Source organism: Protomyctophum bolini (assembly GCF_963924005.1).
Source record: "Protomyctophum bolini genome assembly, chromosome: 1".
Taxonomy (NCBI): Eukaryota; Metazoa; Chordata; class Actinopteri; order Myctophiformes; family Myctophidae; genus Protomyctophum; species Protomyctophum bolini.
The window spans coordinates 36,373,485-36,399,202 of record NC_137862.1 but is presented as its reverse complement, the minus strand read 5'-3'; the positions used below and the strand labels follow the sequence as shown (position 1 = coordinate 36,399,202).

Genomic DNA, 25,718 nt, shown 5'->3' with positions numbered 1-25,718 from the left:
TAATTCCTTGTACGCGAACATACTTTGCCAATAAACTATTCTCAGTATTCTGATTGTGAATGATTATTGTTCTTATTAGTCTCACATACAGTGTTGTTGACTGTGTTGCGTTTGTGTCCTCGGTAGAACCAAAGCCAGTATATGCCCAGCCTGGCCAGCCTGATGTAGACCTGCCAGTCAGTCCCTCTGATGCCCCTGTGCCCAGCGCTGCCCACGACGACAGCATCCTCAGGTAACCGTGCTCTTACCATGTACCGATAGTACTAATGGGATTATGATGTCATAATTTCAGGAAGATTGCTGTTATGCAGCAGCTAATGAGGATCCTAATAAACTAAATTCTGTCAGGATCTCTGTATAATAGCTCAGTGGGTCTCAAACGTTTTCATGGCAAATTGATGTTTTTAGCCACGGAGACTCATTTGAAGGATTTAGTGCCAGGGCCAGTGTGATAACACTCTTTGACCAAGAGAAGATTTTCAAGATTGTACAAATATCTCAAAACTGGCAGATCTACAAGCTCAAGTGCTGTGAGCTTGTAGTGTCCTGGAACCCCCTTGGGGTCCCCGGACCCCACTTTGAGAATCACTGTTCTAGATGCTTGTTTGTTAAACGTGTTAGTCTGTTCTGTTGACTGTCTGTCTGTCTGTCTGGACTGTTGTCTCAACTATCTATGCTCTCCTCCCCCAGGCCGAGTATGAAGCTGGTGAAGTTTAAGAAGGGTGAGAGTGTGGGTCTGCGGCTGGCAGGGGGAAACGACGTGGGCATCTTTGTGGCAGGCGTATTGGAGGACAGTCCCGCTGCCAGGGAGGGATTGGAGGAGGGAGACCAGATTCTCAGGGTACTGATCTGTCTCACTGCAGGACTCTTCTAAAGTGGTGTCCAATGTTTACTGTATATTCTCAGGGGTTTACTGTGTCTAAAGTTAACTTTGAACTATAGTTAAATATTTTATGTTATCACATGCTGTTTATTAGTCTTATTGATATTACTGATATATAACAGGTGCATACATAAAAGTACTAGGAAGAACATCTGGTGTTATTGTCAAAATCCTCTAGCCATAACTGCCCACTATCTTGGATATGATTTTGTGAAACTATGTTCCTTTTAGCCTTGTGTATGGCCACAACAGTTTTACTGCAGCGAGGCGATACCGTTGGGAGTTATAGTACAATGTATCTGTCAGTCTGTGAGTCATTCCCTGGCTTGTGCTCAGTGTCTTATTTATATGCAACGGCACAATGGAGGTCATTCTTGCTCTCTAACCTCGCACAGTCGCCTTTCTGTTTCACTGAAGTGACATTGTGACGATGGCATGACGGAAACCCCCTTGATGTCAGCCCCCCATTCTGTCTTGTTTATAACACAAGCAGAGATTACACCTGCACTGTTTGACTCAGTAGCCCAGTGTCAGCCCGTGCCAAAGCACTGACCTAGGGGCACGGCAGTACAGTAGCTGATGCAGTAGCGTTGATCACATACTGTAATCACAACATCCCTGGTTCCATTCTGGCTGGTGTTTGTGTTGCATCATGTCTTTCCTCCACTCTCAGACCTCGCTCACTTTCCTTTCTCTGCCACAGTTCTGTTTAACCCATTGAGTTAAAAACATTCACTTTGAAAGAATATATATTCAAAGTATATACACCAAATGTCTTATATATAATAGCTGGTACACGCTCACAATGCTGTTTTCAGAATATGGATACTGGGGTGGGGTTCAATTAGTTAAATAAAAGCCAAAAACACAAAGCACTATACATAATACATTTATCCCTTTGGTAATTAAAGTGTCCAATCATGTCTGACCTTCCCTTTTGTTAATAGGGCCAGGCCTGAACTGTCCTCTGTGTTCCTCCCACTCCACACAGCGAGAGTCAGGGTGTTAAACGAGGACCTAAGTCCTCCCCACTGTACAAACACACCTCCAGGCTTCCAGGACATTGTTTTCCATCTGTAGGTTGTTTCCTTTTGGCCGTGGTGTGCTAGTGGAGATAAAGACGTCAAGCCCCCCAGTTTCTGGGAAGGATAAAGGTGTCTCTCTGTGTGGGTTCAGTGATCCAGGCCATGTGTTTCTGGCTCCCCTGTGTCCCTTGAAGCAGAGTCAATAAACAGTGGTTATTGTGTTTGGGACAGCAGCAGGAGGGGGAGAGGGGTTGGTGGTGGTAGCAGGAGGGGTTGGTGGTGGTGGTGGTGGTGGTGGTGGGGGGAGTAGACTGGCTTGGCCTGGACAGAGTTCTCCATTCCACTCTAGCTCAGAGAAATTAAAGAGGCTTGTAGCTGCTGGACTGATAATTGGTACAGTAGTTTTCTCTATGTTGCATAGTAAACAAACAACTCTGCATATTATGTCAAAGCTGGAGCAGGACGTACAGCGGAGGCTTGGGAATTAGTAGGTCCCTGGTTTGATCCCCTAATAGCTCCTACTAGTACGAATCAAATGCAGATAATTGATTACCCCTTGGGGATCACTACCAGCCATCTATCCATCTGTCCATCTTCAGGAGTCTGGTCACAGGGCCAACAGTTCTAGCAGAGAATTTCCCGGGCCACAGTAGCCACTTCATACGGTAGGATCCCGAGGCGTTTCAAGGCCAGCGTGTAAATATAATCCCCCCCCCCCCCCCCCCCCCATCTTGGTCTGCCCCATGGCCTCCCTGTGAGACGTGCCCAAGGGAGATGCACAGGAGGCATCCACACTAGATTCTGGAACCACCTTAACTGGCTCCTTTCCACGTAAAGGAACAGTGGCTCTACTCCCAGGTATCTTAAGGGAGATGGCAGCCACCCGCCTCAGAAAACTAAATCTTGTTCTTTCGGTCATAACACAATTGATGGGATCAAAGAATGACTAGTAAATCGAGACCTTTGCTTTTTGGGTCGGCTTTCTTTTGTCAAACGGAACGGTACAGCGAACAGCAGCAGAGCTTCTGCTGCTCCAATTCTCCGGCTAACCTCCCCCTCCGTCCTCCCCCCACTCGTTGTGGAACTCCAGATACTTAATAATGCATCCAATTTATATAGCGCTTGTCTCTGTGCTCAAAGTCGTTTTAAATTGAAGGAGTTACTTGAACTCATTCTCAACCTGGAGTCTGTCACAATAAATAAACTTTATACACATTGAAGACGGTTATTTACCTTATTTTCATGCTGGCCCATTTAGCTCTTACTTCATACACTGGCAGGGTGAGAAACTCCGGGTGGGGTTTTGAACTTTGCTTTGCTAAAGCTATGCAAGACTGTAATCTTTCCGTCTCCACCTCTATGCATGCACAGGTAAATAACGTGGACTTTGCTAACATCATACGGGAGGAAGCTGTGCTGTTTCTGCTGGATCTCCCCAGAGGAGAAGAGGTCACCATTCTGGCTCAGAAGAAAAAGGATGGTGAGAGACGGACTAGATATATCGTTAACCCATTTTGGGCGGGGAACCCGTTTTGGTGTTTTAACTAAGCATTATTTATTTAATAATATATAATATATATATTGAAAAATAGCAGATCTACAAGCGCGCTACGAGCTTGTAGGTCTGCTATTTATTTTTAATCGTGAAAATGTGGCACAAATCTTTGAATATATATTCTTTCAGAAGACTTTATTTATTTCGACATCAGGCCTACATTTGTTAAAAACTGCACACAAATCATGAATACTGGTGTACTTCTTCAACTCCACATGGTTCTGATTCTGCCACATGCTCTTTCATGTCCAGTGTACCGGAGGATAGTAGAGTCAGACGTGGGGGACTCCTTCTACATTCGGACCCACTTTGAGTATGAGAAGGAGTCGCCGTACGGGCTGAGCTTCAACAAGGGGGAGGTGTTCCGTGTCGTAGACACGCTCTACAACGGCAAGCTGGGCTCCTGGCTGGCCATTCGTATCGGCAAGAACCACCAGGAGGTGGAGAGGGGAATCATTCCAAACAAAAACAGGTAAAACTTTAGTATGTTCACATGCATGTTATCACTTGGATCGTGGACAGAAAACGAGACTTCATTGACGTGATAGTTATTGTGTTTCTTTTTTACACTAGCCGTCTAGAAGATGCTCTATCCGTTAGCCTCTCTTTTAATATTTTTTTAATTATTTTTATTGACATATTTTATATTTATATAGAGCATGCTCTCAATGTTATTCAGTGATATTTTGTATCGGGGAATATCATTGAGAGCATGCTCTCTATTTTCAAGGACGCCCTTAACTTTCATTTTATAAATAGAAGCCAATGGGGTTTGGATCAGGATGAAACCTTGTCCAAGATTGTCATAGTTGATCTCATACTGTAGTCTGAGATCCATATTATGAAGTCATGCTGTTATTTGACATTATGTTGTTACTTTTTGGTATTTAAATATGTTAAATGATGGTAATATTGTGTTTCAGTTATGTCCAAATGTGCATGAAGATCTGTAGTATTATATAAACTACCCAACAGCCATGTATTATCTAATCTAGGACTCAGTCTCTGCAGCCTCCGGCAGTGTTTACAAGGATTCCTCTCCTCACTGGCTGCTGACTAAAGATGTAGCCTAGCGCTCACAACCTAGCAGGCCCCCACATGTTCTCTATGCCTTTTTATCACACCACATTTGTGAAATGTATGACGCATCACCTCCTTCCGAGCTAATAATAATTGTTATAGAAACAGCAAAGATGAAGTCTAAAAAATATATATGAAAAGAAGATATTGAGTATGGCCACAAATTATGTAGAAATCAGTTTTGTGGATTTCATGAGTTCCGCACTTGATGTACAGCTGGGAGCGCCTGTTGGGCGACATTCAATGTCATTTCCGGTTGGGACGTCATCCAAAGTGGTCCCCCTCCATTAACTCTGGATCTAAATCAATGCTTCCAATTCTAACCAAAGATTATGTTTTTGACAGCCCATTGCGGTCCCGTCGCTTGTCGCGTTAGAAAGAAGTAACCATAGCTGCCGTTGTTGTCGATCCCCTCTGGGGGTGTTTTGGCCACATCTAGCTACTTCCAAGATGGCGCCGTGCCACCTTGAAATAGGCCCTGAAGCTGCAAATCGCTGTCTGCCCTGATTTAATGGTCCTAAATAACCCTGAGGGTTTGGGGTGTTAGCTGGACTTAATTTTTCTCCCTATGCATTTTTTTTGTTTCTTGTCATGAGCGTCATGGTGTCACACCATTATTAACTTTAATAAGAATATGCCTTGCTTACAACCTTGTTAGACTGCAGTCCAGACTGCTGACTTCATCACTCATTCTCCCCGTCTCTCTCTCTTGCACAGAGCCGAGCAGCTGTCCAGTGTGCAGTACACTCTGCCCAAAACACCAGGGGGCGATAGAGCTGACTTCTGGCGTTTCCGCGGCCTCCGTAGCTCCAAGAGGAACCTGAGGAAGAGCAGGGAGGACCTGTCTGCCCAGCCGGTCCAGACAAAGTTCCCTGCATACGAGAGAGTTGTGCTGCGAGAAGGTAGGAGCATCTATGTACATTTACTCAAGTACTGTACTTTAGTACAATATTGAGATACTTTTACTTTACTTGATTATGTCCAATTTACAATACTTTATAGAGGCATCTCAGAGGCAAGACAAATAGTGTACTTTTTACTCTTCTTCTTTTGTTATTTTATTTACTTACTCCACTCCTTTTGTACCTTTTCTCAAGTTAAAATGTACAGGCCATTTACTTGTAATTTCTACATTGTGGCATTGATATATATTTTTTCACCACTGGTCGGAGCACACAGGACAAGCCTGTTTTAACACTGGGATGCTAACGAGAGAGAGCTATCGATGCGATCGGATCAAAACATGGATTAAAGAATATAAAGCCTAGAAAACATAGGCTACAGTTCTGGCGGGATGCTAGACTAAAGCTTATCTACGGTTACTACGTTTTTGGCGGGCTTCGTAGTATAGCTTAGTATTAAATAGAGGAAACTCGTACCCTGCTGTCTGTCACCGTGTTATCAAGTGGGTGGCCTATCTCGGAGCATGACTGATTGGCCAGGCTGTTAATGCCCGTTCAGGCAAATCTACTCTATATTTTGTTTCGATGTCATGCAATCAAAATGACACGGCTTCTCAATAATGTCAAAATATCTTCCCCTTTCTTTGCTGTTTATAGACTGAGGACATGGTCAAACATAGATTAAAATATTGATTCATGGGTCATGTCCTGGTTGTTCTCCAAATACGTGGAGTCTCTCCTTTGTGTGTTTTTTATCTTAAGGTATGTTCCTTGGTTTACTTACCTTTACAATAGACAAGAGGCGCCTCTTTAGGTAGCATTATGATGGCTTATTTGCTTGAGTCCTTTTGTGTATATACAGTATACAATGTGTGTAGGTCTTGGGAAAACGGAATTATGTGTGTTTTATTTATATTATGGATAATACACAGAGACATGAATTGTGTACTGTTGTCAATGTCACTTGACAGCAGTGTTGTGAAAATGTTACTTATTACTCCTTAGAAAAAGTAATAATATTACATTACTTATTACTTGGAATCAAGAGTAATATAGTTACATTTGACTTTATATTACTTTTCAACTGGGCCCCTTCCACCCGCAAAATAACACAACACTCAACAATCTGAACTGCACACACATGGCTGCAGCATCTCAAAGCAGACAGTAGGCCTATATATTGTACACATAAATGACAAACAATAAAATAAAGCAACAGTCTCTGACCTTTTTGAGCAGCCTAGTCTCTCAAGACAGGCTGTTGACTCACGTCCAATTTCAAAGAAAAAGAGGGCGCTGCTATACTGTGGGAATTGTTGCATTATAATAGCAATGTGCAATGATGTGTGGTCAGTGCCATCTGGTGGACATTTGAGTCAGTGCATGATGTGACGCACTTTCACTTTCAAGAATGTGTATGTTTTTACTTTTAAGATTCCAGTAAGGTGGGGTGTATTTTGCATCCAGTAAAAGTAATTGGGGGGTTTCTATATTTTTCTCTGTATGTTTAGGGGGACGTTTGGGGTTCTATTATTATATTTTACCGTCAGATAGTTAGACCCGTTAGCGCATGTGCAACAGGAGTTTCATGTCCGGTGTGTGTTTACTAGCTCATTCCATCTTTGAGCATTGCGAGTGACAGCCGGTAAGATTACTAGGGGAACCATGAGCGTACATTGTGCGACAAACAAACCCCATTCATTCAATTAGCATGTCTTATATTTAGGTAATATTGCATGGTAGTAATTGTTTCCTATTTGTTTGTGTTTCCTACTGTAGGTTTATAACCTGATCACTTTTGTGCAGTGTTTAGTTGGTGTGAGTGTGTTGTTTGTGTGAACCGCAATACAAGAATAAACCAGAGGCCTGGGCCATGGCCCAGTGGTCCAGGCACCTTGGCTGGTAAAAAGGCCGTCGATCCCGACGGCCTTTACTGCATGTCTTCCACCCATCTCTCTCCCCATCTCCTGTCAGCCTACTGTCTGTCCCTCCATAAAAAATATAAAATAAAGCCACACAAATAAAACATTTAAAAGAATAAAAAGACACTGATGTCGAGTTGTTTCCGACGGTCCGATGCCAAAGAAATATCCAGTACAAGGAAGACTATTTAGTTCCATAGTGTGTGTGATTGAATAGAAAAACGTTATAAACGTTATAAGACGACACGACGTGGGACCGGACAACGTGAACGGTGGCCAGGCTGCAATGAGCGAGGAGCAGCCCAGAAGAGGACCGAACCGTTGCCGATCTACTGCACGACAGGGACCTCGTGCAAAACTTGCTTTGGACCACAGTTGTAGATAAAACTGTGTGTAAAGAAAAGTGATTGTGACTGTTTCTGCTGCTGTTTAGTGGAAGTGAAGCTAATGTTGCTAACTGCTGAAAACAATGACTGTGAAAGCTAATGCTAACTAGCTGCAGAAAGGAGCTACATTGCCAAACAAAGGCTGGGTGCTTTGCAAGCTAACGCTAAACCAATGCTAGCTAGCCGCAGGAAGGAGCTACATTGCTAAACAAAGGTTGCTTTGCAAGCTAATGCTAGAGAGCCGCAAGCTAAGCCTAGGTGCTACGTTGCTGAGCTGGACAATAGAGCTTGCTATAACTGTGAAGCCTCATTGTTTGCTATCCTCTAATCGTCCGGCTGCCTCAAGCTAACCCAGTAGCCCGGTAAGCTACAGTCGACGGTGGGAAGGCTACAAAAGGTAAGATGGTGGACCTGGAAGACCGTAAGAAGAAGCGAGCTACGGTGCAAGCAGCGTTTACAAAAGCAGTAAATATCATAGACAGTAGAGTCTCTTATGCAGAAGACATAGCACTAGCCAAAAAGCCAAGAGAGATCAGGGCAGGGTTCGCTACACTCCTCGATGTCACTGAATACTACGTCACTGATTTAAATGAAGTAGGCGATAGTTCATGTGTGGCGATAGCGGACGATGTTTACAAAAAGAGAGATGCCTGTAGTCGAAGGTTGATAGCCATGGAGGACCGTGTCTAGGAGGCCCTATGGTCTCGCTTTGTGGAACAAGCCGTAACGAGTAATGAGATACGATTTTGAGAGTGCGTACGAGGAAACAAAGAGACACTGTTCACGAAAAGACTTCCGGAGAGCGACGAAGCGGGGAGGACGACGTGCTTCGTGCAAAGCTTTACACATTGGAGGAAGTTGTGCGTGAATGGAATGGATTTATCCCCCGAGACAAAGCAGACAGGATGTGGAAACATGTCCGGGAGCTAAGAGAAAAGAAACAGAGACTGATGGTTGATTGGGCGTGCGTGGAAAGTGACAGGGAGGAGGAAGAGGATGGCAGCGTAGATGGAAAGCTAGCTGGAGAGGCGGAAGAGGGCAGCATTAAAGGTCCTGACCCACCTGAAAGCGGGCAGATGAAGGCTGCCGATGATAGCTCTACACGACCTGGAAAAAGTGACAGTGCTCCTCAATCTACCAGCCCTCCTCAAACAAGCAGTGGGCCTACAGCAGCTGCCTCGCCACCACCACCAGTGTTGTCCCCAGTTACAAGGCAGTCAGAGCGGGGGCTATCGTTCAATCCATTGCCGACCTCTGCTAGCACGCCACGACATCCGGATGCCTGCACAGTGCCACATAGAGACTATGGTACATTGCACACGGTGTTGTCGCACACCACAGCAGTTCCGGTGTGTCTTCCGGAGGAGGGAGCAGCTACAAGGGGGCCAGACCGAGAATAAAGCTGGCAGCCTTTAGTCTGCCAAAGTTCACTGGAGACAGAAGGAACTACTGTCGCTGGCCTAAGAACTGGGTAAGCCTCCAGGAACTGGCAGAGCCCGAGTCAGAAGAGTGCAAGCTGTTCCACCTGCTGGACAGTATGGAGGGGCCATTCAGAAAGGATCTCAGGTTAGATCACTGTAGAACCGCAGATGATATTTTCAGGCTCCTGAATAATCGATATGGGAACAAGGAGGTTACCGCTCGCCTGATCATAAAGGAGCTTGAAGACTTGCCTGCTGTTAAGGGCAACCAGCCTAGACAAACTATAGCGCTAGTACAGGCAGTGGAGAGGGCATTGTTTGATCTGCAAGATCCCCGCGGGAACCCTGCACCATGTGTGGGGAGGCTGGACATGAGAAACCTTTTCCGCTGTAAGGCTTTCAGGAAGGCTACACTGTCAGAGAAGAGAGCTCTGGTGAAGAAGGTGAAAGCATGTCCCAAGTACCTGGGTTCTCATGGGGTAATTCCTCTGCAATAAGGAGGAGTGCGCTCCGGCAGATCACCATTACTTCCTCTGTTCCAGATCGGTGGGGAAGAAGGAAGCTAACAGAGAGGAACCCAGAGTGGAGAGAAAGAAAGGAGCTCGTGGCCCAACGGAGGAACAAGAGGCTCTCATTGCTGGGTTGAACCTAACCCCTGAACAGTTGAAAGCTGTCAGGCAAGCGTGCACTAATGTAACTTCAAGAGCCTGTGCTGGAAGGGGTCTTGCAGAAGAAAGTGACTTAAAGGAGCATCCTGTCCTTATGATGCTCGTGGATGTTGCAACCAAAAGGGTAGACTACTTGGGTGCCTTAATCGATCTCGCCTCCGACACCAATTATATTACACACCAGGCCGCTGAAAGACTGGGACTGACCGGGGAGCCGATCACTCTAGTTGTGTATGGTGTTGGAGAGATGGTGGTGAGAGTCGATACTAAGAGGTATCTCGTGACCATAAAAGTGTGGACTCCATGAGGGACGTTGAAGTTGCACAAAATGATCTGCTACGGCCTAGAAAGTATCGCCAAAGTAACCAGACGGCGGTTGAAGCGACGTTTCTGAGAACGTCCACAAGATGGTTGACAGAGGCACGGCGGTAAAACTGACTAAGTCCAGGATAGAAGAGTGGTCCGGGGCGGTTTGGTGGGTGAGTAATTTAACTGCGCCCAACCCGCACTCCGTCATCACCCCGGTGCGCATCGTTTGGGTACAGGGGTGTGAGTCTAAACAGTATCCTGCTGAAGGGACCAGATGTGCTGAATCCCATCCGGCCCGTACTAAGATTCAGAGAGTGAGTACATGCTGCTATTGGCGACATAAGAAAAATGTACAATTCGGAATGGCTAGAAGAACAAGAAGTACATGTTCACCGTTTCCTCTGGAGGGACTCACCACAAGATGAGTTAGAGGACTACGCAGTCGTTCGGGTGAACATGGGGGACAAGCCAGCCGGATGCATAGCGCAAGTGTCTATGAGAGAGACGGCTAGTCTGCTGCAGTTTTCTCCCCTTGTGGATGAGAGGAGAGTCATCGAAGAGAACAGCTATGTCGATGGCATCCTTGTGTCACTAAATGACCCGCACAGACTTGAGGTGATCTTGGAGGGAGTGGAAACCATACTAAAGACTGGTGGCTTCCACCTTAAGCCCTGGGTCCGGTCTGGGTGTAGTGGGAGGACCACTGCGACAGAACCCAAGCCTGTGACACTTGTCCTGCCGAACCAGCTCAAAGAGAAAGACAACAAGGCGTTGGGAGTAGGCTACCTCGTCGAGGACGATAAGCTTTTGGACCTGGTCTGGTTGGCTGACCAGAACGCACTCTGGGGCCGGTTCCGGTTGGGTCGGGTCGTGGAGGCGTGCCCTGATGAAAGAGGTGTCGTCCGAGACGTGAAGGTGAGGAAATGTCATAGCCTTACCGTCTCCGCCGGTCACTCCAGACGTGAGCAGCACAGTGTCGATTGCCCCTCCACCATCCTTCACCGAGACGTGAAGGTGAGGACATGTCATAGCCTTACCGTCTCCGCCGGTCACTCCAGACGTGAGCAGCACAGTGTCGATTGCCCCTCCACCATCCTTCACCGAGACGTGAGAAGGTTGGTGGTCCATTTACCTGCGGAGGAGCAGGGGAAGAAGTAAAGGTTTCGATAAAGACGGGTCCTGTCGATGCGAGTAGTTCCGGCTGTGACTTAGCATGGTTGGTGTGTAGGCCTGGGGCGTTGCAGGCTTGAACATCGGCTATGGTTGGTCAGCAGCTTGAATAGGTCGCATCCGCGTGGCTTCTTAGTCTTAGAAGCATCATATGATGTCGGAGAGGACGTGCCCGAAGATTTTACAAAGACTCTTACTTAGCAGCTGTTTGTTCAGCATTGACAACAAATACAGAATTGTGTACCAATCACACACACACACGTAGCAAGCACACACAATACACACACACACACACACACACATGTAGCAATCACACACATGCACGCGCATGCACACACACTCAAGTTGTAGTTACCTGTAATGGTGGAAAGAGCCGCAGTCAGAAGTAACGTTGTGTCCAAGTGAGTTGTGAAACTGCTGTGAAGAAGGTCGAGGGCGACACCAAGACGCAATGCAGTGCGAGTGTCCGTCCCGTTTGTACTGCGCCAGGTGTCAGTGTGGGCGTTCGCAATTGTCGTCTTTTCATTAATGAAACTGTATGTAATCGCTCCGCTCTCCATCCAAGTTACACCGGGGCTCCACCGGGGGTGTCAGCGTCGTGTCTCCGTCAGCGTCGGGGAATGTTCCCTTTTTAATCAATAAAGGGTGGCTCCACTGCCCGCGTTGCGTCACTGCATTAAAATTGCCCCGGTTTCTTTTTGATGCACACGACGGAGACGGAACGTGCCCCGGTGGAGCCCCGCCGTTAGAATCAGTCTGTGTGAGTGTGTGTGCAGTAGGTGTAACTGTGTGCGTGTGTGTGTAGTGTTCGTCTTGTTGTTCTTCTAATGTGTGTGTGTAGTGTGTAACTTCGTGTGTGTGTGTAGCGTGTAACTTCCGGTGGTGCATTCGGAAGTCAGAAAGGTAACATGAAAGCTCGTGGGTCACGTGGTGGAGTTTGAGCCATTGGGAAGGGGTGATGTAGTGTTGCCAGGTCCACGTATTGTAAGCGAGTGGTAGTGTGTGTGTAAGTAGGCTGTAGGAAGTCAGGGTTTGCGGGCTTGTTTTCTTAGATGTGGCAACAAATGAGCAACGGTAGCCAATGGATGCAGGATGCAGTGTTGCCAGGTCTGCGAGTTGTAGTGTGTGTAAGTAGCGTGTTGAATGGCACTTTTTCTGTGCTTGTTTTCATAGACCTGGCGACAGTGTTCTGTGTCCGTGTGTGCGCGTGTGGGTGCTTGGGGCGATAGTGTTTGTAGTAAAGAAATGCATTGCCGGCTTGAGTGTGGAAGGGAGGCGGCTTTGGTGGCAGTGCAATGACTATTGTTCCACGGGTGGTGTTGAGTCTCGGCGTTCGGTGCGACATGAGGAGATAGCCATGGAACGGCGCGGAGGGTAAGTCTGTGACGTCACTGCCGTGTGAGTGCAGTGTGTAAGACGACGTTGCAGTAGTGACGTAGCTGTTGACTTCGGGTCCCTTTTCCTGGGTTGGGTACAACTTCTCAAAGGTATATTAGATATTAGATAGATAGATAGATCCCGTTAGATAGTCTACTGCGCATGCGCAACAGGAGTTTGATGTCCGGTGTGTGTTTACTAACTCATTCCATCTTTGAGCATCGCGAGTGACAGCCGGTAAGATTGCTAGGGGAACCATGAGCATACATTGTGCGACAAACAAACCCCATTCATTCAATTTGCATGTCTTATATTTAGGTAATATTGCATGGTAGTAATAGTTTTTTCCTATTTGTTTGTGTTTCCTACTGTAGGTTTATAACCTCATCATTTTTGTACAGTGTTTAGTTGGTGTGAGTGTGTTGTTTGTGTGAACGGCAATACAAGAATAAACCAGAATAAAAAGACACTGATGTCGAGTTGTTGCCGACGGTCCGATGCCAAAAAAATATCCAGTACAAGGAAGACTATTTAGTTCCATAGTGTGTGTGATTGAATAGAAAAATGTACATATACTTTTATTTGCCGATGGGTTCTCAGTGGAGGCAGCCTGACATTGGACCTCAAAGGTATTTTGATGGACTATGATGATGGATCTAAATGAGGCAGAGTCAACTGTGCATAGGGGTTATTACCTCTCGTCTACAACAAGACCCCCAGCGACGAGCCACTTCTTCAGATAGTCCCAGCGATATCTCTACTGAAATCCAGTCTCTGTTTTCCTGCGTGGGGAGGCTCCGTGTTTCTCGTGCGTCTTTAAACAAATGCTTCAACATGTTTAATAGATGTTGTATTTTTCGCTGTGAAAGTGTTTTTTTGCCCATGCAAAGTTTACAACGGACATTAATATACTTGGCATCTTTGACAGAATAATACTGATACATGCATCTGTCATGTTCCGCCACTCTGATCTTTTTGTCTCTGTTGTGTTGTTGTCAAGCCTGAAACGAGTGTGACGGCTGCATACACTACGTCATAACTGTGTGCGGGCTGTGCAGGTTAAAAAGAACAGATCTACTGCATATTTAGAAACATTACATGCAAGAATGTTAATATGATGTTGACCATGCAACTTTTTAATCCTCATACTCATGCTTAAGATGGACTTGTTGTTTCTTTCCAGCTGGGTTCCTGAGGCCTGTGGTCATCTTTGGTCCCATTGCAGACACTGCCAGGGAGAAACTGGCTAGAGAGGAGCCAGACATTTTTGAACTAGCAAGTAAGTTTTTTTTTCAAGATCAGTCTTACTAGCCCTTACCCGTTGTGAGATATTCCCCCCCCCCCCCCCCCACAAAAAGAGGGGGTACTGAGGGGGTACTGCGCCCGGGTGCGTTTTAATTCACTAATAAATTCATTATTAATCATTAATTTGTCAAATCGAAAAAAGGGCTCCGTTAAGACCTCCATATTCATATGGTCAATGCCTGTGTGAAAAGTGGGAGTGATTGGTGCAGGCAATGATGAGATAACGCGCTGTTTCTGACATTCAGACAGACAGACACACACACACAGACACACACACAGACAGACAGACATTGGCTGAATTATAGTATGATGATGATGATGATGTGGGGTTCTTTATACCGTCTCATGGATTCGTAAATCCGTTATACCTCTAAGAGCAACATGGATGACTTTTCCCACATGTTCTCATGTGTTTACCTTCCTAAATGCATACAGTAGCTAATGTAGTAGCAGGGTGTCATTTAAGCACTTAAACCCTCTAGACGTGATAAACTGGACCTGAGTTGCTTCTGCACTTTTTTCCCACCTACACCAAATCTCTTCGACAAAGATAATCTATCTACAAGTTCACCACGAGTCAGGACGCGCTGTGAGCTTGTAGATTGTGCCCCCCAGAATATGGATATGGGGTTCAAGTGTTTAAATGGAGTAATGTGGGAGAGGATGTTTACCCACTCTCCACCCCTTTTTCTTTATTATTGCAAGTTAGCTCCTTCACGTAAAGAAACATTCATTGCTCTTGCAATGAAAACCATGAGCCACTGAGCATAGCGGAGTGATGCCGTGAGAAAGAGAGAACTGGCACAACTATCTAATTTTACTACTTCACACAGTCATTTTTCAGCTCAGGGCTCCCTCTCCAGCTTCCCTCCCATCTTCCCACAGGAATGAATGTTGGCCACCCTGAAAATTACAAACATCTATCTGTGAAATTGAAATTCTAAGTTATGATGAACTCAACTAAATGGATGGTTGTTGTTGTTCTTATGCTGTTGTTATTAAGAGCTTGCCGTCATCCTCATTGAAATATAATCTACACTGTCACATGGATTAAAGTTCTCTGTTGATTTCCGTCATTTGGATTCTATAGAGGGCAGTAAAACGTGGCACAGGGCGGGTACCTCACCGCTGAATGTTAGGCAACAGGCAGACATAAGTTAACCCAATTGAACAAAATAGGCCTATAAATGATCAGTAATTATCAAGGTAACTTATTTTCAAGTAATCCTGGACTATATATAAGTTAATGCACACTTAAAATCTTCCCCTGTCATTCCAGACTAAATTTTTAACAAAATGTTGCTTTCTTTAATAGACCCGACAGTCTCCAAATGTGCAAGACAATGACATTTTAAATGGATTAACTACAGTTAATGAATCTACAGATCGAGAGTCATAGTTTACAATCTACACTTTGCCTTTAGGCTATATCTTGACTTCAAACCATAAACGCATCCTATGCTAAAATGGCAATCTAAACTTCAATGTTAAAACCACAGAGCATTTGATTAACTTGATTCATTGTTGCTGAGGACGATATGCGCTTTAAGATTATATGAAATGCAAAAGTGATAAGAGCGGAACACTCAATCTTTTAGGTACGTATACTTGATTCATGAGGTGACTAGACTGTCTCTCAATTCCACTTGTACTGTTTCTCTATTTATTTGTCTGTCTCTTCCAGTCACTCAGTCACCCTGTCTTTCTTTCCGAGGTTAATTTCACACCTGGAGGAATTGCAGCGCTCTCTAATGTTTAGTTTTCTTCTCCACACCCAGCATTGAATTTCAATTACCTTAAGTGCACTGACACAGTCACACACATGAAGTGATTCCACTCCCCGTGATGATTGTTTACATAGCTCTAAGTCTTTGTAACTGTATTTTCTTTTCAGAAACACAGCAACAGGAAGGAGGGGAAAGTATGTCAATGTCATGTTATTTTTCTTTGTTTCTTTTTTCATCTTTTTTCCCCCTTTTTATTAATCAATCGATCAATGAACGATAGAATTGTGTAGTGTTGCTGGTTAGGTGGCCTATTTTGTAGATGTGTTTGAATAGTATGTTGCTGGTTAGGTGGGCTACTTTTACTTTATAGAATAGATGTGTTTGAATAGTATGTTGCTGGTTAGGTGGGATACTTTTACTTTATAGAATAGATGTGTTTGAATAGTATGTTGCTGGTTAGGTGGGATACTTTTACTTTATAGAATAGATGTGTTTGAATAGTATGTATTGCTTGGTTATATCTTAAAGGGGGGTATACCACTCAATTTAAGAATTCAATTATCTTATTATTCTGTCCTATGACAGTCCAGTCTGCATAATCTAAACACTCCCTAAAGCTACCTGCACTATATGTGATTTTACAATGTACTGTAACTACCGGTACTGCTCTGTAGTAAATGAACTGCAGAATGATTTTGTTGATTTGGTGGATATTTGCCTTAACATAGAACACCATTTATAATATGAAAGTCCTATCACGTCCAAGAAATGTTCCCAGTATATAAGAAATGATCAAATATGCCGTCACTTCCATATTGACTAACTTTTCATTTTCTGGCTACTGGAGAGAATAGTTCATATTATTAAAAGTGGATCAAACTTTCATGGGTACATGAGTAATGTCCTAGTTGAATTCAGTAGTATTCCCCTATTCTTTGAGTAGGTCGCATCATGTAGAATTACAGATGAGCAGCATGTGCAGTGCAGTCATAAACCAATTGGAAAATGACTTGTTTTCTCCTGAACCCTTTTGCTCATATTTCTTTTTTTAAAGGAAAAAAAGGGGATTAGGAATTATGACTTTATTCAGGTTCAGTAGTGAGTTGATGTACAGTATGTAGGTTAGCAGTTTTTGTGTTTTATGTTTCAATTGGCTTGAAATCATTTGACAGATTTTTCCACTCTTTGTAAAAAGAGTTTGTATCACGATAGATGTGTACTGAATATGCTACAATGAAACGGAGCGTTCTTATCCACTTATTCCTTCTTTACAAATTCGCCTTTTAAACCATCAAAGCTGCCTATGGTGGATTTTATGTTGTTTTTTGTGTCTTGAAATTGCTATCCTACCAACGTAAGACTTGGCACATGGACGGTATAATAATCATAATGATAAAATAATTTTATGATTATGAATTGGAGTTCCAGTTACAACGTTGCATAAACGTGCATTTTAAATATATACCGACACCTTAGGTTGTGGCAGAACTGTGGTATCCAAAATTCACATAACCATTGCCCCAAAATGTAATCAGTATATAAAATTTGTTTAGGCTTAGTTTTGTTGGCTTTACACATGACTTATGGTTTGCAGTCGACAATAATTCAAGTCACAAATGTACACAACAGATCCCATGCAAATCCATCAAAGGGGGATGTTGATGGTGGCACTTATAGAAACCTTTAATAGGAAACTGGATGTACTTACAGTAGGTTGTAACTGTCACAATGCATGCATGGACCACTATAAAACTCTCCAGCTTCCACACAGCTGTCAAATTGTGACAGCTTTGGATCTTTAACATTCTTGCACACACTTAAACTCCCAAATTGAGGTTTTCAATTATCTTTTGGCGTTTGAAATGCATATTTGTTTGGACTGTTTTTATAGATGGTTTTGTTGACCGCAATATTTTTTAATATGTAAGAAATGAAGAGGTTAAAGCTTGCCCATATGTTTTTTTTTGTGGCAGTTTACACAGTGAAGTCCTCAGTGTTCATTTAACCCAGGGTTTTACCGTGTAGATACAGTAATATCCTGTTTAGATTATTGTTAGTTGGATGATTCCCAGAGAGCACCTTGGTCTCAGTCATATAATCTTCTACACAACCTTGTCCAAGGCGCTGAGGTTTACAATGGACGTTAATCTGGAATGACCTTCCCGCTCTTGAATGTGTGTTATACATCATGTCAAAGCTTCACATGTAACACATTTCCTGCGCTGCAGTTAAACGCATATGTGCTATATTTAATTGCACGTGCACATTCATTTTATATACTACTTTGTTTTTTCCCTAAAAACCCCTCCGCCCAAAAATGACTTGAACGCTATTGCATGAACTGAAGCAGAGGTCTCCCATTTTATCTTCATTATCTACAGGCTTTCCATAAACGTACGTTTGTCCACTCCCATACATAGATGGTAAATAATCTACCGATAGATCTGTGAACGGGAGTCGACAACTGCACACTAATATGATGTGTTGTTGTGGCACAGACTGTGTTGTGCAGCCTGTCCATGGCGTTGACGCAGCGCTATAACTGTTGGTTGGTCTCCTCCTACAGAGAGTGAACCCAGGGATGCTGGAACCGACACCAAGAGCTCTGGCATAATCCGACTGCACACCATTAAACAGATCATTGACCGCGTGAGTGGAGACAGACACACGCACACACAAGAGAGACATCTTCACTTCTTCTGACACCTTATGACACTTGGGCTAGGCCAGTGGTTTAAAAAAAATGCCCATGGCACACCAATGGCTCATTTGTGTTCTTGTAGATCTGCTATTTTTTCTATTTTTGAAAATGTGTGAAAATAAATTGGAATTATTATTGTTCAGTATATTCTTCAGAATAGTGACATGCCCAAAATAGGGACGCCAGGTTGAAAGTGGTTATCAAAAGAATGTGTCTCTGTATTTAGAAAGGAGTGCACACAAAGATATATGATATAGTACATTAAATGATCATTTAAAACGCATTTGTATTTGTGTAGTTGTATACACTTCTACAGTATGTGTCCACTGCCTAGGCCTATAGGCAGTGAGATGGCAGGGAGTTCAGTGGCTTTTATACAGCTCATTGCTGCCCCCTAGTGCACAGTACTTGTCATTAACAGTATCATCGGTAATTATGGATCTGAGAACATTGGTGTAGCGGTTGTCAAGGACCCCCAAAATAATATGTGTTTGGCCACCCCATCTGAAAATATTTGGTGTTGAAATATTGTGGTGTTGAAATGTTTCCAAAATATTCCAAAATGTCTGAGAATGTATGAGATTTTTGTTGGCTATTTTCAAATAGCCAACGTATGAAGGCGGTTAAACTGATTTATATGCTATTAGCTCATTTAGCTGGGCACACCCTGAAACCTTCTCAAGGACCCCTGGGGGTCCCCAGACCCCCCTTAGAGAACCACTGGTGTAGGACAACGTGTTGTGTATTTTATTTGTTTCTTTTGTTTATTTGTTGTCTGTTCTATATAATGTGAGAATAAAAGTGTACTGTACATGCATTTCAACATGTCTCTCTTCTTGTTTTTCCTTTTTGGTGTGTGTGTGTGTGTGTGTGTGTCTGTGTGTCTGTGTGTCTGACAGGACAAACATGCAGTGCTGGACATCACCCCTAACGCTGTGGACCGTCTGAACTATGCTCAGTGGTATCCCATCGTGGTGTTCCTCAACCCAGACACCAAGCAGGGTGTCAAGACCATGAGGACGCGCCTCTGCCCCGAGTCCAGGAAAAGTGCCAGGAAGCTCTACGACCGAGCTCTCAAACTGCGAAAAAACAACCACCACCTCTTCACCAGTGAGTAGAATATAATAGAATAGCTCTTTTATTGTCATTGTAACACGTACAACGAAATTAAAAGTGCCAACCGATCAGTGCATCAAACCACTAAATATAATACCGGTATATCTGAAAGCTAAAAGAAAATCTATAAATAAGCTACAATTAAATAACTAATATACAACAAATTCGCAACCATACATCCTCTTGTTATTGCACAAACCCTTATTGCACTTGAAACGTGTATTTGAGCAAGCGATTATGTTTTAGCCGCATTGAGTGTGATTACCGCTGTGGGATAGAAACAGTTTTAGAGTCTGTTTGTCCTTGATTTGATCTCCTTGTACCGTCTACCTAATGGCAACGGTTCGAACAGGGAGTACTGTCCCAGCGGTGTCCCAGGGTGGGAAGTGTCCTTTATAATGTTCTGTGTTTTTTAGACAGCGGGATCTGTGGAGGTCTTCTAGTGTAGGGAGAGGGCAGCCAGTGAGTGTAGGGGGAGGAATCGATAGAACGGACGTGGGAAAAGAGAAGATAAATGGTTCAGAGAAAGATTTAGCAGGGGTCAAAGTGAGAAGCAGCAGACAGTTGACAGCCAAGCGGTGTAACGTTAGACGCTGTTTCGTACCCTTGTCATGCCGTGGCCCTGTTCTGTCAAACCCTGTCAGACTGTTCCCATCACACACACACACACACACACGCACACACACTCCCATACACTCCCATATTTAGACGTTCCCAGCTTACCCTGTTCCAATGAGGGATGTGGAGTGTAATGACACTTCTTTTTAAGAGCGCCTGTAACAGTCTAGAGAGCAACAGTGTCTGTATAATCTTTGACCCGTTTCTTGTAGACACTTGATAATTGACGTGTGTTTTATACATGTTCTCTCTACTCGTCTATTGCTGTCCCTTTCCCCAATATAACCATCCTAATTATACTGGTCCACTCTGTTATTTGTATGTGTTGGCTCCCTGTGCTAATCTGATAAGTATTGTTTTTGTTGTCATTGCGGCCGCCCGTAAACATTACTTAAGTGTGTGTGCGTGCGTGCGTGCGTGCGTGCGTGCGTGCGAGGCCCAATCGGTTATGCAATCATTCACAAAGGTGTAGCCTCTTTCCATCCAAAATAACATCGTATACATGTTTTTTATGTGCTTTATTCAGCTATTGAAATCCTAACATTAAACTAGACAACAGACCAGTTCATTCTTAAGCCATATTTTGGGGCTGTAATAGATCTATATATTTTGTTAATTCAATTCATTAAAAATCTGTAGTAAATACTAAGCCATGTTACGATGGGGCAAGTAAGTTCCAAATGCCATATTGTCCGTCAAATCACACTTGCATGATCGGAATATATGTGAATATAACCCAAATTTAGTTTTATATCCTGGATTGGGCCTTTAATTGTCAGACACTAGTAGTCATTATGTTTTACTACTTTTAACTTCACTGCCTCTACTGTAAACTCTTCGGCCACGTCTCTGCGTCCGTGTGTGTACGGTTGTAATGCACGTAACTCGAGAACCGTTTGACCCACTGAATCATATTCGACACACGCGTTCCACACCCCCACAGGGAGTGCAGTGCCAGGTATCGAGTCGTCGAACCCACAGTTCTCCAGAGCCACCACAAAAGGCTCTGGTCAGGCTCTGACAGTGGGCCTAATGAGGCCAACTCCTTGTTGTTTCTTGTTTCAAAAGTGTTTTACCAAACATGTAAGATGTTCCACCTTAACGATTTATATTTAAAGGATTCCGTTGACAACTTGACATCTGAAAGTCTACGTTTCATCTAGTACAGAAATCAATTCATTGTTTTGTACACAAAAGCAACTGATTTGTTATGGCACCAGTTACCAGTAATTCCCATCCTTATCAGTGCTGAACAGTTTGTAGTTTTACAATACCTGATATTCAGTATTGATGGGAGAGATGTATTTGTTTTTGTCTTCTCTGTGTTGTTCAGCCACCATTAACATGAACAACATGAATGATGGTTGGTACGGAGCACTGAAGGAGAACATCCAACAGCAGCAGAACCAGCTGGTGTGGGTTTCAGAGGGCAAGGTAACATTAACACACTCATATCCTCAATGCAGACACTCAGTCAATGTGTTACATATACATACATACATACGTACGTGTGTGTGTAATATACTTCTCGATTATTGAATTAATTGAAAAAGTAATTTGTAGAATAAACGCTATAATCGATACTTGCAAGCCTACACCCTTGTTTAATCTCTCTCTCTTTCCCTCCCTCTCCACCTCCATCTAGGCCGACGGCGCTCCAGAAGACGACCTGGACATCCACGACGACCGCCTGTCCTACCTCTCGGCGCCGGGCAGCGAGTACTCCATGTACAGCACGGACAGCCGCCACACCTCCGACTATGAGGACACGGACACGGAGGGTGGCGCCTACACTGACCAGGAGCTGGACGAGACGCTCAACGACGACGCGGGCCCACCCTCGGAGCCCGCCCTCACCCGCTCCTCGGAGCCCGTCCGCGAGGACCCGCCCGTCATCCAGGAGCCCCCAGGCTACGCCGGTTACCAGCGCACCGGACCGCAGCCGGACCCAATGAACCGCATCGACCCGGCCGGCTTCAAGGCCCCGGCGCCCCAGCAGGTAGCGTTTCTGAGAACCGTGCGTCTCCCCTGTTGTCTGGAGGCCGTGGTTTGCGTTAGGAGGGTGTTCTGGAAGCGCTATTGAAAAAAAGAAAATGCCTTTTTATAAACTATTCGTATCCTAAAATACGTCTGTCTATCTATCTGTATGTCTATTGCTACAAGTGCATTGGGAAAGTGAAAACCTCTGTGGCCAAGTATTTATCAAACCTATACAAGATTATATATTATATATATACATATACGTATGGTTATATAATTATAGATTTATTTATCTATTTATTACCTCTATCTTTAGCTGCTGTTACCTCTATCTTTAGCTGCTGGTTGATGTTTGCGAGTGCGTGCGTGTGTATGTATTTTGTGTGTTTTTTTTAAATTATGTTTGAACTGAAGAACCTAATAATAAGCCTGACTGTTACTATTGTACTCCGTATTACCACAAGCTGTCTTATTAGCGTGACTGTTGTTCCTGTTGCTGCTGTTCTCACTGGGAGAAGAAACCTATATGTTTGTCTTATGTGTCTGTATCAAATAATCACCTCTGTGCACTTCCTAGTTACTGCTGATTTACCTGCGGTCAGGACTGATGATGTGACACCAAGAAAGTATTATGTGCATGTCGGAAAATAATAGTTAATCCAGTATTGCTGTAAAATGTATTGAGTAAAATATTTATCGAGGCTCGATTGGCCGTCCTGATATCCAAAGCTAAACTTTTGTCCTGATGATGTCAATGAACGTAAAAAAAGACAAAAAAAAGAAACTAGCAAATAACTGTAATACAACCCTAGAATTAAAATGAAGTCACTCTACATTACTAATGAAAACGTTGTCCTGCTGCTAATTCCTGACCCTCTCATGCCCCTGTTTGGTCCAAAAATCACTAGTATGGAGTATGGAGGCGGGTGGTTACCTGTAGGCAGAAAAGAAGAACGTAAGGTTTGCAGAGGGGGCTGTCAACATAGTTGTGACTAGAGAGCACCGTAGCGTATCGGCACATGTTATTAAACATTTCTGAACCACTTCACAGACAACAGAGGCCGCTGACATCCCTAGCATCCCTCAGCAGCCTGAGCCCCTGGCTGAGACATTGCCCCCTGCTGTCGACATCACTGTAAACACTGTAGGGGGTTTGAGCCCCGATGAGCCTCCTCCTTCAGCTCCCCACAGCCAGCCCAGCCCCAGTCCCAGCCCCAGCCCCAGCCCTGAGGCTGGCTCTCTTAGGAGGCCCACCCCTGAGCTAGCCCCTCAGAGCGTGACGCCAGAACCTCTCCAGTCTGGACTGCCCAGTTCAGAACCAAAGGTATCCATCTGACCGTCAACCTCGGAGGCACTCCGCGGCCTGGTTTCAGCTTGGCTCGGTGTGGCTCTGGCCTGGCTGGCCTCTGTCCTCCCGCCTGTGCTGCTGCTGCCTGTGTATCTACCTACCTCCTGCTGCAACGCTTTTCTCTTTTTCCTTCCGCCGTGCATGTCTACTGGCCATGTTGCCGAAAGAGACTGGTGTGTTTGGGTGTGAGTGTGTGGGTGGGCGGGTGCACGTGCCAGAGCGTGAGTGAGCGCTGGTAAACAACAGTGGGCATGGAGGAGAGGATGGCTGTCCTACATATAGTGAAGAGCAGTGAAGATCCTGAGGCTCTCTCTCACTGTTGCTTACCTTTCTTTGCATGGCTGCAACATGTTTGACTTTGTCTTCCTTTAACCAGTAGAATTAGATTGGTTTGTGACTTTTGGTTAATGCGAAGAGAATGGACAATTGTATTTATTTTACAGTTCATTACATTCATTTTCAGTCATTTTAATCTGTTTATCCCCATTTGAAACGTAACCTTGTTGTCAAGTACAGTTTAGTGGAAATATTCCAAAACTTGAACTTTTAATGGTTACTTCTCAAATATCAGGATTTTCAGAAAGGGTTACTGTGTACTATGTACGGTATGCGCTTATAAAGTTTAAGTTTTGTTATTTTTTATGAAAGAACAGTGGGTGACATTTTCTCTCCCAATTGAACATGCTTCAGTAGTACCCAAAAATAAGTCTTACAGAACTAAAACTTATAATATGGTTTTGGTCTCTATTTTTATACCTTCTGTTTGTGTTCAAACAGTGTTGGTTGTCTATGCAATTGTATGAACTGCATAGACAAGAAAAAATGGAACCCATTATTTTTCTGTATTTTATTTTTCTATTATCAACTTAAATTCTTTTTAATTTTACTGTTAAAGTTGAGGTGTTGTGTGGTCATGTGTTCTACGTTTCTGTGTATATTGGCTGTGCTACTTCATCTCAACTATAATCTATCTGACCAGTAACCCCTCCCTCTCAGTTTCTCTATTTCAGGTCTTTCCCTCATTCTCTCCTTTCCTTTTCTGAAATTAATTTCACAGACTTGTTTTTAATATTCTCCTTGTGTTGTCCTTTACCTGCAAATTTACATTTCCTCTTTTTCATTCAATGTTTGTACAGTATGTTGGTGCATACAACCTGGTTATTGACTATTTTTTTCTTTTTCTTTTTTTTTTTGGGGTGTGTTTTCGTTAGATGTTCCAGAAGGACCCATACATCATAGAAAACCCAGCGAGAACCGGCCATGGTGTAAAGCCTGGAACGTACGACCCCCAGCAGGCATACCACCCAGACCAGCAGCCATACAGAGATTATGACCACCCGCCCAGTCGCTATGACGTCAACAGCAGCGGAGGTGGTTACCCGGAACCAAAGTACCGCACCTATGACTCTCACGTGCCCTACGAGAACAGCGTGCCTCACTACGAGCAGCAGCAGTGGAACCCCTACAATCAGCCTCCCCCTGCAGCTTCCCCCCAGGGCTATGACCCTCGCCTGCCCTACGGGGAGGCTCCGGATCGCCAGTACAGCCCTCCGCAACGTTACGACGAACCCCCGCCTCAGCAGCCTTTCGACGGGCGGCCTCGCTATGGCAAACCAGCAGGTACAGCGCCCATTCGTTACGACGAGCCTCCGCCTCCAGGTCTGGGGTACGACCTGCGACCGCGCTATGACCAGGAGCCACATCCAGCTGCCTATCCTCCAGCCCGCTCCCCGGACCCTGCAAGCCAGAGGCCTGTCTACAGCCAGGGACCACCGCCGCCACAGCAGCAGCAGCAGCAGCAACAACAGCACAGAGGTTACAAACCACAGCAGTATGACCAGGCTCCTGTAAACCCAGAGCCCAGTCCCACGCCACCTCCCAAAGCCGAGGCTCCCTCGCCTTCCCCTGTGGAGCCTGTGTTCACTGCGTCTCCCAGCCCCCTCCCATCACAACCCACAGAGGAGGAGGAGGAGGAGGAGGAGGAGGAGGAGCAGCAGCAGCAGCAGCCAGAGGATGACCCGGCAATGCAACCCCAGTCGGTCCTCAACCGGGTTAAGATGTTTGAGAACAAACGCTCCGTGTCCGTGGACCGAGTCGGAGAAGCTGGCGTTGCATCGGGGATCAGGGTATGTACGGCTGCTTATGTAAAGGCGACCGCAGTAAAATCCTTAGTGTTCATTTAACACCACAGTAACCAAATGAACCTGTAACAATCAGTGTTACAA

General features: G+C 44.5%; 1 protein-coding gene across 7 annotated transcripts in view; it reads left to right on the top strand.

The window, feature by feature from the left end:
• Positions 1-25,718, top strand: part of tjp1a (tight junction protein 1a) — a 75,949-nt gene that overhangs the window by 40,952 nt on the left and 9,279 nt on the right. For 4 of the 7 annotated variants that reach the window (XM_080760638.1, XM_080760641.1, XM_080760640.1 and 1 more), the window contains exons 10-22: positions 127-232; positions 691-841; positions 3,280-3,388; positions 3,716-3,935; positions 5,261-5,445; positions 13,882-13,977; positions 15,898-15,924; positions 18,297-18,379; positions 19,331-19,541; positions 21,499-21,599; positions 21,811-22,164; positions 23,197-23,469; positions 24,705-25,619. In XM_080760638.1, coding sequence (XP_080616764.1) covers positions 127-232; positions 691-841; positions 3,280-3,388; positions 3,716-3,935; positions 5,261-5,445; positions 13,882-13,977; positions 15,898-15,924; positions 18,297-18,379; positions 19,331-19,541; positions 21,499-21,599; positions 21,811-22,164; positions 23,197-23,469; positions 24,705-25,619 — 2,831 coding nt within the window. The remainder of the gene's footprint in view (positions 1-126; positions 233-690; positions 842-3,279; positions 3,389-3,715; positions 3,936-5,260; positions 5,446-13,881; positions 13,978-15,897; positions 15,925-18,296; positions 18,380-19,330; positions 19,542-21,498; positions 21,600-21,810; positions 22,165-23,196; positions 23,470-24,704; positions 25,620-25,718) is intronic. The other 3 variants (XM_080760643.1, XM_080760642.1, XM_080760639.1) reach the window with 1 other exon arrangement.